Source organism: Montipora foliosa, chromosome 10 (assembly GCF_036669935.1).
Source record: "Montipora foliosa isolate CH-2021 chromosome 10, ASM3666993v2, whole genome shotgun sequence".
NCBI classification, from domain to species: Eukaryota; Metazoa; Cnidaria; class Anthozoa; order Scleractinia; family Acroporidae; genus Montipora; species Montipora foliosa.
Window position 1 is genome coordinate 980,090 of NC_090878.1, and position 15,308 is coordinate 995,397.

At 39.3% G+C, this 15,308-nt stretch overlaps 1 protein-coding gene and 1 non-coding gene across 2 annotated transcripts in view; one reads left to right on the plus strand and one right to left on the minus strand.

Annotated features, from left to right (window-relative positions):
- Positions 1–8,904, plus strand: part of LOC137973621 (uncharacterized) — an 11,620-nt gene extending 2,716 nt beyond the window's left edge. Inside the window, exons 2-3 of the mRNA XM_068820467.1 lie at positions 673–1,851; positions 6,494–8,904. Of these exons, the coding sequence (XP_068676568.1) occupies positions 673–1,851; positions 6,494–6,965 (1,651 nt within the window). The 3' untranslated portion in view covers positions 6,966–8,904. The remainder of the gene's footprint in view (positions 1–672; positions 1,852–6,493) is intronic.
- A 2,178-nt stretch (positions 8,905–11,082) lies between these two features.
- Positions 11,083–11,155, minus strand: Trnas-gga (transfer RNA serine (anticodon GGA)). Its single transcript has one exon. It is a non-coding gene; the product is annotated as a tRNA-Ser (tRNA).
- Between the last annotated feature and the right edge of the window lie 4,153 nt (positions 11,156–15,308).

Genomic DNA, 15,308 nt, shown 5'->3' on the forward strand with positions numbered 1-15,308 from the left:
GTTTTCTGGTTATTACTTGTTGAATCATTCGATTTGTTGTATACCTTGTACAATTAATGTCGCACTACTAACTGCAGATAAATGCATTTGGCAACTTACACTGACACAAAGTCTTATAAAATTAAATTACTGTACAGGTTTGAGTAGAGCATTCTGGGACTAGTATTTCCCGAATAATTTTTTTCCGGAAACTATCTGGAAACCATGTTTCCTCCAAGCAAATAAGAATGACTATCTGCTCCTGCACGTGCCACGTTTTTGAGACGCAGACGGCAAGCGGAAGTGAACATTTTGGATTCCAGGACAGTAGTGTCTCCCAGATTTTTAAACTAGACATCGCTAACAGAGAAAAATACTTACCAAAATGAATTTAGTTGTTTGAAGACAAGTTGAAAAAGGAAACAGCTCAATTTCAGTTGCCGTTCGCGTCTCAAAAACACAACCTCGTTCCTAGGGTCTCTCCCCTCTGCCTCCTTCGTCGAAGGAGGCAGAGAAGAGAGACCCTGGGAGCAAGGTTGTCAAAAAGGTTGCATGCTTTAGCTCCCCAACACTGCAGAAAAATGGAGCTGCATGCTTACGTAATACCATGAGGTAGCTATAAGGCGCCTTTCATAATTCTCCTCCAGTTAATCTGTGAGCTTGCTCAAAGGAGCCTTTAATTTTATTTCACAGTCGCCCTGATCGTGCGAATCTACACAACGGCGGTTTCGTTATTACTGAGGGAGGGGATGTAGGAAACTCTACCGAACCGATCCTCCCCACTGAGGCAGCTACTTATCAGACCAGCAGCTTGAGCCACACTGAAGCAAATACTGCCGTGGACTCAATTTACTGTGGTGATGGAGTCACTTGGCAGGTGACTGAACAGAGCCAACGTATGGCGGCAGGTGCTAACCAAGCCAACGGGCTGAGTGACGCTGTTGCTGGAAATGCTGTGCAAATGACAGGGTCAAGCCAATCAAATCAACCCAGTGAGACGATTGGTGGACCACACGACCGACTTTGTCAGAGTGGCTCTGCTGAGAGAGGTGGAGAAACGAGCGACCGGCGCCTGGCTGACATGACTATTGAGCAAGCCAGTGGAAGTAACTATCCTGTTATGGGCCATGACATACAGCAGGTCAGCCCTAATTGGCACGCTGCATCGGAGTATGTATTCAGAGTTCCCTCTAGTGAGGGTGCGCAGCAGATCAATGGGTTACCTGGAAACCATGTAGCGCAGGCATGTGAAATGGGCTACCTTCATCACGCTAATGGAGGCAACTGTCGAGGACTTATTAGCACCACTGACGCCAAGAAGGGTTATTATCACTGTACTTCTGACTATAACTATCCTGTTATGGGCCATGACGTACAGCAGGTAAGCCCTAATTGGCACGCTGCATGGGAGTATGTATTCAGAGTTCCCTCTTGTGAAGGTGCGCAGCAGATCAACGGGTTACCTGAAAACCATGAAGCGGAGTCTGTTGCTAAAGAAGCCGATGGATTAAGCGTCCACAGAGTAGAACGTGGGTGTCAGGCATGGGAAATGGGCTACCTTCATCACGCTAATGGAGGCAACTGTCACTGGTATGGAACAGCTCCAAGGGAGGCTCCGCCCTTCCTCATCGGAGATGTGACATGCTTGCCATTGCAGGAACAAGGTGAAGGATATGCAGCACCACTGGGGCCAATTCTTTTTTCTGATGTCCAGCCATGGTCATCAGTCTACTTTGCACCATGGGACACCATGGGATGGTATGTCCTGCCAGTCGAACCCAATTTAGTGTCTTCTGAGGGGAATGCAGAAAAGCCCATAGTGCATCGCTGCAGTACAAAGGAGACAAGACAATGGCGACAGCAACTCGCAAGGCAAGTGGCACATCTCAATTACCAATAATAAGTAATAGTAATAGGACTGAGTGGAGTATGATTCAGGGAGTAATCATGCGAGTTATTTGCGCGCGACGCCGATTTGAAATTATGAGCCCGATTACCCCTGAATTGTAGGACACAAAGTCCTATTACTAATAAATCGTAACTGTAACAAAATGCGAGAAATCATAACAAAATTCGAGGATAAAAATTTTGTGTGAAAAAGTTAAAATTATATTCAATCTGTTTTGCAAACATTTGGAAAACAGCAAGAAAGACCCCATCCAAGTGCATGTGACAGTGACTGACTCGAGAATGGTGCAGGGGTCTAATTACAGGTATCCAGTTGGGAGTTGTTCAAATTGGATACCTGCTTTTGGACACCCACGTGATCGCGGGCCAATTACGAAACAAATTGGCACATACAGAACCAATCAGATTCCAGAATTTTGTAATAGTTACGATTATAATAATATTAGTAGTAGTAATAATAATAATAATAATAATAAGAAGAAGAAGAAGAAGAAGAAGAAGAAGAAGAAGAAGAAGAAGAAGAAGAATAGTAATAATAAGAAGAAATCCTCAGTAGCAAATGTCAAATGTGGGAAGCAAGTCTTTGATGGAGCCAAAGTAAACCTGGAGGTGACAACGGCGATTGCAAGTTTAAAGGAAGGAGAGCAGTATAAGTTTTTGGGTGTATTAGAGAGCCTGAAACAGGAAGACACAATGGCCTTGAAGATTGCTGCTAAGAAATGTATCCAGGGAGTATCTGTCAGTTGGTCCAGTCCACTTTCAGACTGGAACAAAGTCAAGTCCACAAATAAATTTGCTCTGTCTCCATTCATGTATTTGATGTGGACCCAAACATGGCGTCTGGCAGAGCTCAGACAAATCGACGGACAAGTAAGGAAGATCATCGTCGCGAATGGAGGGTGACACCCAAAAATTTTAAATGTAACCCTTTACTTGCCAGGGAGCATCGACCGAAGAGGCTCAAGGTCAGTTTAACAGGAATACAAACTGACTAAGATCAAAGCAGCAGGAAACGATAGGAACGATAGGAAGCGTCCACATGTTCGACGAGAAGGCAAGTGAGCGAGGACATCAGTCCTTTGCTAAAGATGTTGTCACGTTTGCTAGAGAACTTGATCTTGAATTGAATCTTACGTATCCTCAGTCTTTGTGCTCTAAAGTGGGGATGGGGTGGGGGGGGGGGGGGGGGAATGAAATCCCAAGGAAGCAGGTCAAAGAAGCCTTGAAGAAATCAGTGGTCAGTGGTTAGCAAGTTAAAGTCAGAAGTAGAAGACCAAAAGTGGGAGGGAAAGGTATTAGCAAGCAGGTGGAAGGATGAATACCTAGACAAAAAGTGTTTTGAGTGGATGAACTACTGCACCAACCCATATGATAACTGGCGTTCAAGACCTGTACCCACAGCTTTTACCCACAAAGTTGTACACTGGGAAGAAGATTAAAACAGCAAATCATCAAGATTGCACTAAGCCTTGTCGTATGTGTGGCAAGGGCCAAGAGAGTGTCCCGCATGTGTTGGCGGGGTGCAGTGCTATCGTTCAAACCAAATACCTACAAAGACACAACAGCGTCCTTAGAATCTTTTTCTTAGAGATTCAAAGCAAACACAACCTACTACCAAGAGAGGAGTATGCGTGGTATAAACGATTCAGTCCAAAGCCAGTCTACGAGAACGAAGAACTCAAAGCTTTGTGGGATGTATCTCTGTTTGCCGAGCGAGTAGAAGTTCGAGGAAATCGCATCGACGCGCAAGTCATTGATAAAGTGAAGAAAGAAGTAACCCTGATCGAGATGAGTTGCCCGTGGATGGGAAATTGACAGATGAAGACGGAGGAGAAAATGCGAAAGTATGGTCCACTCAGATGGGAACTCAAGCTGCAATATCCAAGATATAAAGTTTCTCAGCACAACATCAGCATGGATGTACTGGGTGGTTATTCAAAAGAAGTGAGTAAGTCAATCAAGTTCTTGGTAGGAGACAGGTGAGACTTGGTCCTGAAGCAGATGCAGAAGGCAATGCTGGCATGCACTCTGAACATTGCAAGGAACTTAAACTTTTTGAACACTGAACAATTGCATAAGAAAGGCAAAGATGAACATTTAGGTATTCTTAAAGGCCGTAGACATTATTAGGGATTTTTAATTACCTTTTCTTTTTTTTTTTTTTTTTACAACGATCTATGAGAAAGAAGATTTAAGATTTTTAGATACACAGATCAATCGTTAGGATTTTTACATTTAGATTCTTGGATATACTTTTATGTAGGATATATAACATCGATAGAGTATTGAATTTTTTTTTTTTTTAGGGATTAGCAGGAATTGGTTACGCTTTTTGGGCGCCCAAATTTTGTAATAGGTTTGCAAACAGATGTTTCAATAAACTGCAAATAATAATAATGACTGCTGGTTGTGTTATGTAAAAAGGCTTTATCCCAGCCAAAAACATCACTGACTAGACGGACCAATAAGATCACTTTTCTACTGACCGATCAGGTCAGAGTTTATTATTTAAGATTCACTGACTCTACACAAATCACTTGACTCTAAGGATGAAAATTGCTTCCGTGAAGGTTGTCAAAACGGCAGTTGATGTCACCAACAATTTCAATGTCAGTCAGTCACCAAAAACAGTTCTCAGGACTACACTCACCCGGACGATCTAATTTCATCGTCTCAAATCATTTGCTAATTAGATTTTGTGCATATGACACAAATGTTTTTATTAGGTTTGAAAATGATGAAGAACGGCGTTTATTTTATTGTGATAGCTCTCTTCGTTGCCGAGTTATTCAAGATTTTGATTTATGCAAATGAGATGACTTGTGACGTCACATAGTGGACACAAAATGATGTAAAATCACAAAAAATGGAATATCTCTGAAGAGGTTTTCTGAATAGACCTGAAACTTTTTGCAGTTCTTAAACTCATTACAAAGTTCTATGATATGTTCCACTGTGACGTTTCCATAGCAATGCAATGGGCTCCAGGCCCTCTCCATCCAAAGGGTAAAATCAGAGTTTCCCTCCCCAATAAGGGTTATTTGCTCTTGATATTCATTCAGTGGGTGCGAGCGAATATGGACATTACACAGCATAAGCATAAGGAAGTCTGTTAGACTCTGGAGCAACAAATAAGGTATTTTTCATTTCGGGAAGGTAGAGGTCTGGTGAGGAATCTGTCGTTATGGTGACATCATAATCACTATCACAATGTGTAGTTTTGGCAGCACATCAACCCTGCAAAATTTCAACCCTGCAGACTTGGTAGTTTCAAAGATATTCCATTTTTTGCGATTTTACATAATTTTGTCACCACTATGTGACGTGACAAGTCCTCAAATTTGCATAAATCAAAATCTTGAATAATTCGGCAACCACGAGTGCTATTGCAATAAAGTAAACGCCATTCTTCATCATCTTGAAAGCGCTTTCGAACAAGCTAATAAAAAAAATTGTGTCATATAGTATGTGTCATATGTTATAGTATGACGTTTTGACCGCTCTTTGGTTGTTATCAAGTAGGTGGAAAGAAAAAAAATGGGCGTATATATAGAAGTTACAGAAACCGCAAAAAAGCGGCCCTATGCCCCATTGGGGGCAATAAGGACTAATATATAAGTAAAAAAGCTTAAAAGAAGCTCACTTAAATATCATGAGTTGTAAATGAAGAATAAAGATGCCGAAAAAAAAGCTAATTAAAGTGAAACGTTAGCAAATGCTAAGATTTTAAATTAGTTCGTTTTTGACCGTAGAATGGTCAAAACGTCGTAATTTATTATTTGTTTCAGTTGCTAAAAATTAATGAAGTACAACAAGGAATTCTGTCACTTATGTCAAGAAACGCTCGTAATTCGATGTACACCTGATTTCTACACTTCAACACTGTGTCCCTTCCGAGTCGGTCTAAACCATGATTTACCACAATAAGAAGGGGGAGGGCGTGGAATGTACCGCTTGGCGTTATTTTTTTTTTTCTTGAGGGTAAATGCAGCTGTTTATTTTTACGGAAGGTAGAAATGATCCTCCCACTTTAATAAATGGCGAATTTAAGCAACTGTCTCTTAAAGTGCGACGATTACTTTTACCTTTCGTTGGTGATCCGCACTTCAAATTCTTTCATTCATTAGTCCTTTCACGGGATCACATCAGCCCAACAAAGTGACCTGCTCCCAACTGAGTGGCTTCATAGCTCAGTTGCATTGTTGAGCATTGCACTGGCATCGTAGAGGGTCATGGGTTCGAATCCCGTTGAAGCCACCTGAATTTTTCAGATGTCTATAAGAGACAATTGCTTAAAAGTAATTGTCCTGTTAAGTGCGAGAATCACCTCTCAATTTTTGTCTATAACCCGCTCTTTAAATACACCTTTCTTTCATGTTTATCTTCAGTTGCGGACTGGAGTTTAAGGGACAGTTTGTGACTTTGTTGTCTGTATTCCCGGACACTAGTAATGTTGGGGTTGGTGGAGGCTTATCAAAATCGTCGTGCATCCAGTTAAATACCTGAGGAAGTCAGAGGGAATAACCTTTCGTTTTCTTGGTCATGACTTATTGAAAAGTCCTGAAGTGATGGGGCTTTTTATTAATATCTAATAATCATGTTGCAGGTCAAACCCGAATCAGGCTCGAAAAAAGAAAAATGCACGGAACCTATCATTCACTGTAAAAATAACCGGGGTTAATCAACATCGCAAAAACGAGAGACCATTCTTCACTTATGCAGTGTGCAATGATCACCAGGAAAAGCTGGTACGCATAAGAATTCACCCAAATGGCATAGACGGTGGAAGAGGCAGATATGTGGCACTGTTCATTCATTTGATAAAAGGAAAATACGATAATCTCCAAGTTTGGCCTTTGGCCGGGACAATCACTGTTAGCGTCTTAGATCAGAGTGGTTCCTTGCCCCCTCGCGACATCATTCGGATCATACAAGCAAATCCTCGCGTGGCGGCCTTCAAACGGCCCAGTGGAACCCTTTGGCACGGCTACGAAAGATTTGCTCGCATCAAGGAGTTCTTTGGTCCTCGATATGTGAAAGAGGATGAATTGTTCTTAAAAATAGAGTATTCGAGGTAATGATTGATACACCCAGAAGGTACTGCCATGAACTATTTTTCTCAAAGCGATTTTATTTTACCATAGATTGCACGAACTTAGTCTTTATAGTGTTTATAAAGATGCAAATATGTGTCGAAAGGTAGTTCTATCTTTAACTGTTTTAAGTGCAATTGATTGATACATTTCGGGAGTGTTTACATGGATAGTGGTGTATGGTTCATCCTGGAGCTATTTGGCTTCCAATTCAGTTTGAATGAAAAAAGTTGTATTTGGCCTGTACGTAAAGATGTTTCTAGTGATAACATCTTCCTAGCTGGGAGATAGGAACATCCTACCACCTTGTAACTTGAACCACTTTCAATCCGTGAAATCCTGCTGAAAAGGGTAAAGACAAGTATGGCCGTGGACGAACGAGCTTCAATCTACTTCAATTACAAACCCTTACCCATACCGAAGTCATTGGATGTAAGCCACTTGAAAAGTAGTTTGTTTTCTGGCATCTTCCAAATCCAGGATTTTTTTTCTATCCATGTAAACAGTCTCATAATAGATGATAAATGAAGGTTGTCTCTCTAAAAGAGATTTAGCGGCACGTAGTTAAGAGTCCTTATACCTCGAATTGTGACTTCGCCAGTTAAGATCTCAAAGTACATTGCTGTTGAAATATTTAAGGATCAGGCTTTTAGATACAGTATTTAAAATTCACAACAGTGTCTCGGAACAGATCATGGGGTGGACTGGAGAGCAGTGTAAGTGACTCAACAAGCGTGTCTTTATCACATTTCATGGCGGTAATGTTTTTACGCGTTACTGGGTGACTTTACTTATTTTATTTTGTTTTCTCCATACAGTAGTACAACACTTGCTATTACAAATATTAAATAGAAAATAGAAAACTGAGTAGAGAAGGGCATGGTATAGTAAACTAGTTAGCTATTGACATTTCCGTAAAAATACCAATTTCTAGTGTTTTTCAATGAAGATTGTATCTTTCAAAACATTATTCCTTTTGCGTTTTTTGAGCACATTTTCGCGAACTTTTGCAAGTTTTTATAATATAAATGCTAGTGACTTTATTAAAACAAATTCACTGCATGCATGGAGTACATCTGTTTAAAAAAAGCCCGTTTCTAGTTCTTGCGAGGCGCTACAAACTTTCACCCGCCTGTTTCTCCAAATGCCCGTTTAAGAGGTTTAAGCGTTTGTTCAATATGCATTCAGCTTTTTGTTGAATCAATATTCGGAGGCGTTTAATTTGAAAAAGGTGGTTTGATATGGTTTGATGTGCAGAAAATGCTGAAGAAGTGTAGAATCAAGTTTAGACTGATTTAAAGTTCCGCACAACATTGGTTCATTGGTTCAACATGTTGAAAAACGTTGAAACGTTTGCAGAAAACGGGCATGCTCTCATCTGACTTATAGAAAATTAAATGTGCTCTCCATCTCTTATGGATGGGAGGGCCTGGGTTATTCTTTCTAGTCCCTGGCAATCAATGCGTTGGCGTCAGCGAGATGTTCCAGCGGACACCGGAAAAGTTAGCTTTGCTTTTGCCTTCGTCTTTTGTCCAACCTCCGCTCAAAACCTTTTCTGAACGAATTTAGGTCAAGTGTTAAACAAACCAACAACGTCACCAACAAAAGTAGAGGATAAGATAAGATTTTTACCGCCACAAACAGTCAAACAGGGAAATTTTGATCGAAAATCATTGTTTCATTTTATTATGGCGAAGTGAAACTGACACCAGTATGTCCTCACAAATTCTGGAAAGCTATTGGCCACATTTTGAAAGGGCGTCTGCATAGCGTCAATTATGGACCGAAAGAAATATATATGGCAATGAAGCAGCCTAGCCTGCCTCGTTAGCATTAGTAAAATAGGCCATTTTCGAAATATCAAATATTCAGCTTGATAGGTCTTGATAGTGAGGCAGTGAGGACAAAAACAATAGAAACAAGTTGGAATGAATTTGAAAAATATTTGCACATCATCCACTTTCCTTTGTCTTTGCATTGTTCTCAGAACCTCTCTTTCAAGCTGAATTTTAATATATCGAAAAAAGTTAATTACAAGAATTTTTGGTGAAAAACGCGGCTATTAAGCACAATTAGCACAAATATATATAAAAGAAGAATTTAGTGGCGATCATTTTTGTATTGGGTGTATAAAAGCGCAAAAACGGACAAATGCACTAAATGTCATAGCGGTATTAGCCTGCGCAGCCGGCGTGATGTTTTCCGCGTCACCAGATCACCATAGCGAGTGGCGGCGAAGCCAACTCCTACTCGTCACTATACCACTCGCGGCCAAAACACAACCAAAGATCTTCTCGCGCGTGCTGAAAATATTTTGCGATAAAATATCCCGCCAGCTAGTTAGGCTATCGCAGTGTTATATGCAACGTCAAGACCCACAATACTGAACTAGCGTAGACCTCCACATTGATCCGATGTCACTTTCATCAATATACGGGTTTAACAGTTTCTTCCGAGATCGTTTGGTGCAAACAAAGGGAAATAAGGTATAAGAAAGCGAATTCTCCACATTTGGCCCTAATTCGATAAAAAATATTTGAAATATATCGTTAGTTCTCTGTCATACTCCGTGCTTTGTTTTTTTTCAAGGTCGACACGACATTGGTCGGTTGGTGTAAAAAAGGACCACGTGGTCGTGCAAAACTACAGATGAAATCATCTACATAGCTTGGACGCTATTTAAAATAAATTTAAGTAATTATCTTGGAAGACAGGGATTCGCGCCCTTGCCTTGTATTCTCTTGGTTCTAGTTCGCATACAACGGAATAAGAAAAAGGGGAATTTGTCTTCCATCAATCTTCAAATATAGGGGAAACGTTAACCAGGTGGTTAATGGTCTATTGTGCAAAGCCTACAGTCGCAACTAGCGAGAAATCCTTGCTAGACTAATTTCTTGTTTTGTGCAGGCATTACTATCGACGTATACGTAACCTGCGATCAGAAGTACGTTTCTTTGGAGAGGGCTCGAAAGGGTAGGTTTTCGCGCCCTCTCTAAGGAAAAGTACCCCTGATCGCAGGTTACTATCGATGTTGCCAGCATATTTTTTCGGCATAATTCGGAAAAGAGAGAACAAGTTTTGCACTTTTCATCAAAGCAGAACGCCAGTTACTTGAACGTAGTCTACCTCAGTTAGTTGATGGCTTTTAACAATAAATTCTACCTACATAACGTTCTGGAAGTAAGTTGCTTGAGTAGACAAGTGCTTTCGTTCTCAGTTTGCTCTTACCTCGTCAACACTGTCCTCGAGAAAGAAAAGCCGTCATACATTAGGATTGGCCAAAACGAAAGTTACCTGGAACGCTGCTTAACTCTGGTTGGACGATCACCTGTTTTTCTTTCTCTTTACAAAACATTAATAGAAAGGACAAGGAGACCTCCATATATACTATCAAGATTTACGAGAGAGGTGTCCTCACAAAATCAGACAGCTGTAAATGGGAAATAAAAAGGACAAAAAAGAAACTTTCTCGGAAAATTATTGTGGTTTTGTGGTCTTTTAAACCTTGATCAGCTGTTCCTCGATTTTGCTTCCTATCGTCGAGTTCCTTGGGTTACCTATGGGGTGACTGTTTGCGTAGCCTCGTTCCCAGGGTCTTCTCAGCTTTCAACATGGCGGCGACCATGGCGGATTCCTTGTTGATCGCTTGTTTCAGGTATAAACGATTATTTCATGTTCTAATGTCTTTTGTAGGAAATGTTTTTGACTCTGTATGGTATTTCATGGCTGTGGACTAACCTCCTAAAACAAATTTAAACGGTCCATGAATGAAAGAATTTACTCGTAAGAAAGTACAATTTTACGTGATTGCATCTGTTACTATTAGCAGTTTATGAAATAATTAATAGTAAAGGGGAACCTCCACTTTTACAGGAAATTTGGAATTCAGTTGTTGAAAAGAATTAATAAGGTTCCAGTTTCACCGGAATATCTTGCTGGGAACAACTTCAGCTGCTTGCAATTGGAAGTTTCCACCATATTAGATTTTGTAAGCAATTTGACCTCAAGTATAATGACTATAAGAAATCAAGTGAAGCTATGATCTTCGCAGTTATGAACGCAATTTTTACAATTGAATTGATAGAGAAGCCTGAAAAATTCAGGATTTCAACGGGGTTTGAACCCGTGACCTCGCAATTCCGGTGCGACGCTCTAACCAACTGAGCTATGAAGCCACTGACGTTGGGAGCTGGTCATTTGTGGGTTCTTATGATCGAGTGAGGAATGAATCAATGCTGAAATGGTATATGAAATGAATCATTCATGAACTGCGGATATGAAATCAAGTGAAGCTATGATCATCAATCTATGATCAGCTATGATCAGCTATGCTAGCTATGATCTATGATCATCAGTCAAGGTATGATCATAGTGAAGCTATGATCATATACCATTTCAGCATTGATTCATTCCTCACGAGATCATTAGAACCCACAAATGTGTCTTCAATTCTTTACATATATCTAAAATTCCTCACACAGTATTGGAGCATATTCATCTGTGACTTGCAGACTTGTGACTTGAAGTGTTTGCAATAAAGTGAAGGGGCAGGAGCTTCTGGAGCACACTCGGTCGTTCTGGGTTTGAGGCCTCAAAACTAAAAGGTAATATTAAATACCAAAAAACTAGAACTTTATTCAAATAATTCAATGTGTTAGCTTTAATAATTATCATGTATAGTTTGTCCCTATACAAACTATACAAAAATAGCGGCGCGACAATTTCATTTTTCCACGGACACCTCATTTTCCTTTACTGAGACCTTAAACACAGTAAGAATTTAAAGCCAATAGCTTGAGTTGTTGGTTGAGTGGTAATTGGTATGAGTAATGTTGGCAAGATTTGCATAGCATGCTTAGCAACCACAGAATTCCCAGCTGTACATTTAATTGACATCTTCTTAGATGTCTAAATAAAAATAGCATTGGGTATTGAATAATTATCAAAGATTGACACAAAATTGAAAAATTATCAGACTGCTGGATACAGAGTATTAATTTTTCAAAATCCTGTCTGGCTGCTCAACATCGATCTAGACACAGCGTTTTCTGTATTCCTGAATAATCAAATTTTTATGCTACCATGATTTTCAGCATTTTTCTGGTTTGCCAAATGTTACATATATGTTTGATTTTTTTTAAACTTGGTGTTTATTAAAGTGCTTAGAGATTTAAGATCAACTCCTTGATGGGAAAAGAGTTTTATTCTCTTATCCATTGTTTAGTCAATACATACTGAATACAATGTACACTGAATTTCATCAAGAAGAGAAGATCGTCTCAAAGAACAAGGAAATAAGTTTTCTATCTGTGGTAAGGAGTTATTGATTGTATTGTCTTAAGCAAAACCCTTTTCTTCCTACTTTTTGGAAACTGTTTCCACACCACAACTACACGTCATTATACATGTAGAATGGAATTTTACTTTTCTCCTTTTGGGGTTTGGAGGAAAAATAGTTGCTTGTGCTCCAAAAAGTTCTAGTCATGCAAAGTGTCATAGAAGATCTGATTCCAGCCAGATCGGTGATCCTCTAAGATTTGATTGCTCTGCTTGGAATGTCTGGTTATTAATTTTTTCTTGACTTTGTATATAATAAAATTAAGTGGGAGTATTAATCCAAAACCAAATTAAAGAAGCAATAGGTGAAGTGAAATTATTCCCTAATCATTTATTTCACAATGTACCATTTGATTATCTGTTAATATCATGGGAGCCTGTGACAAGTTTCATTCATGAGACACACGGTTTTTCGTTTTTGGCTCTGTGGGAAAAGTTGCCATGGCAACATTGTAATTTTACATGTGAAATATAAATTAACGCTGAAATTTTGCGCCAAATTAAGGAATAATTTGTCGCCCATGTTGTTATAAAAACTAACACAATGAAACGTCAATGCTCTGTTCAAATTTGGAGAAGTGCTTTTCTATAATTATCTCACTTAATGCTTTGTTCAATTTTAGAGAAGCAGTTTTTTGTATTTCACCCACTCCACCCTAGCTAAATGTCATTATCAAGTCCTTCTGACCATTACTCACACAAAATGATGGTTTCAATTTTAATTTACTTTTTTCTCAATTATTATTTTTTTTGCAGGAGGAAGTATTGTACAAGAAAATTCCAGATGTCAAGTTCAGTCTATGAAGAAGAAGACAATCATTCTTTGGAATCAACGAAGAGGGACACTGAGGTAGAGGAAATTCATAGAATGCAAGTGAAAGTTAATTTTTTATTACTGCATTCACCTATACAGAGTAGTTAAGGCCTCACTTGTTAATGGGTCGTTTCCCAGTACACTTGAGATTTGTTGCAGCCGCATTGCAAGGACTTAAAATATTCAAGCATTGACTTTTTAAAGTTGCATACAAGTGTTTACGGTTTGTCTAAGGATTAGTTTGAGGATGGACCATTACGAAAATCACACATGTGAGTGGTGGGGAAGAGAAAGGGTTGGTTGGGCTAGGGTGGAGTGGGTGAAATAATTATAGAAAAGCACTTCTCCAAAGTTCAACAGAGCATTGATAAAGTGGACATAAACGAGAAGGGCACGAATAGTTTGTGACACACCTGACAGATTAGTAGGTGACTGTGGCAAGAATGACTAGAACTGTACAGCTCAGCACCAAGCACACTATTACAGACTTAACCTGGACAAATATCAGTAAAGCAACTCTAACTTTATAATATTATCTTAGCTACACTTCAGGAAACATTATTGTAGAGACCCTCAACAACTGTCTGGATAAGACATCACTGCTCATATGTTAATTGTTAATAAATGTCGAGCACAAAAATAAACAGAACAAGAGAATGAGAGCACTTCATATAAAGATCGCCTTCTGCGACTGCCTGGCCACTTGTATGGATGAAACAGGCAGGAATTAAATGAAGACTTGACTTCAACAAATTGATCATGCATGACACATGGTGACCTTACGTTATGTTTCTGATCTTCAGTTAACAAGGCAACCACAGAATTGCTTGCAACTGTGTTAAATGTGGCACCCACACATTGAACTGCATAACAAACTACAGTGCAACATAATTTCAGTGACTCTGGAGAAGTAGGTTATGCACTCAGAAAAACATAATTCCTTTGAACAGTGATTACTGCACCAACATGCAGAACTTGCAAACAAGTGACAAAACCATTTTTGTAGACCACCAAACCTTAGAATGACAGGGGATTGAAAGGCAATGATCTTGGCAGGCAATGATTAACATCAGTCTCTGCTTCAACAAAATAATTACATGTAGGTCAATGACTCTCAAATCTGCACAATCCATGATGATGATCCTTTTGGGTGGCTCTCTAGATAACAAGCTCTGGTTTAATACAAAAAATCTGACCAGAAGTCATCATTCTTCGTGATTCAAGTGTAAGGATTACCACCACCACAGAGGAGAATGTTTTCTATAACGATTGTTAAAGTTGGATCCTCTGCCCCTTCCAAACAATGTATCCACCACCGCAGAGAAGATTGTTTTCTATTACTATTGTTAACCCTTTCAGCCCCGTGGGGTTCCCCATTGACGAGTAAAATCGTCTGCTGTTAGACAGAGTAAAATCTATAAGTGGCACTATTGGGAGTGAAAGGGTTAAAGATGGATCCCTTGCCCCTTCCAAACAATGTATCCACACTGTTTGGAAGGGAGAGGGCTTTAGTTTAGACAGTCCCCTCAAGCCATGTCACATGTAACTTTTGTAGTGGTCCATCCTGTAGTTTTTTTATTAAGAAAACCTGGATTTAAGGACACTAAATTACAACTTTGCAATACAGTGCAACCAATGATATATACATGTACATTGTGTAGGAAAGATCATACCGTGATAAGGAAACACTCCTTACTAATAATCATTATTATTTTAGGTGAAACATGAAATTGACACTGGCTTAAGAAAGAAATTTGTTGTGTTTTTGCTTTTCCTATGTGAGAACTTTTTTGAAACTCTCATTTTCAAGTTCGTCTCTTTTTTTAAGAAAGTCTTTTGTGTTTTACAAATAACTAAGTGTCTCAGAATCAAAACCCTTTGTTCAGCAAAATCATAGTTCATAGTTGATGGAATAACAAGCAAATAAAGTGATACTCGTAAGTTGCTCAGTTTTGGTTGGGAAAGCATGTAACTACAGTGTAAACAATTTTGTATGTGTATGGTTAGGGAATTTTGAAGCAATTTACAGTAAAATATTACATGGCTTTATCCAAGGCCTAAAGATGACAAAAGTTGAAAAAGCTTGATTTACTGTATCATTGTTAATAGCTTTCAGCCTTATTTAAATGTACAGCTGTAGATAGCTACAAAAAATAATCACCTTCAGTTGATTGAGG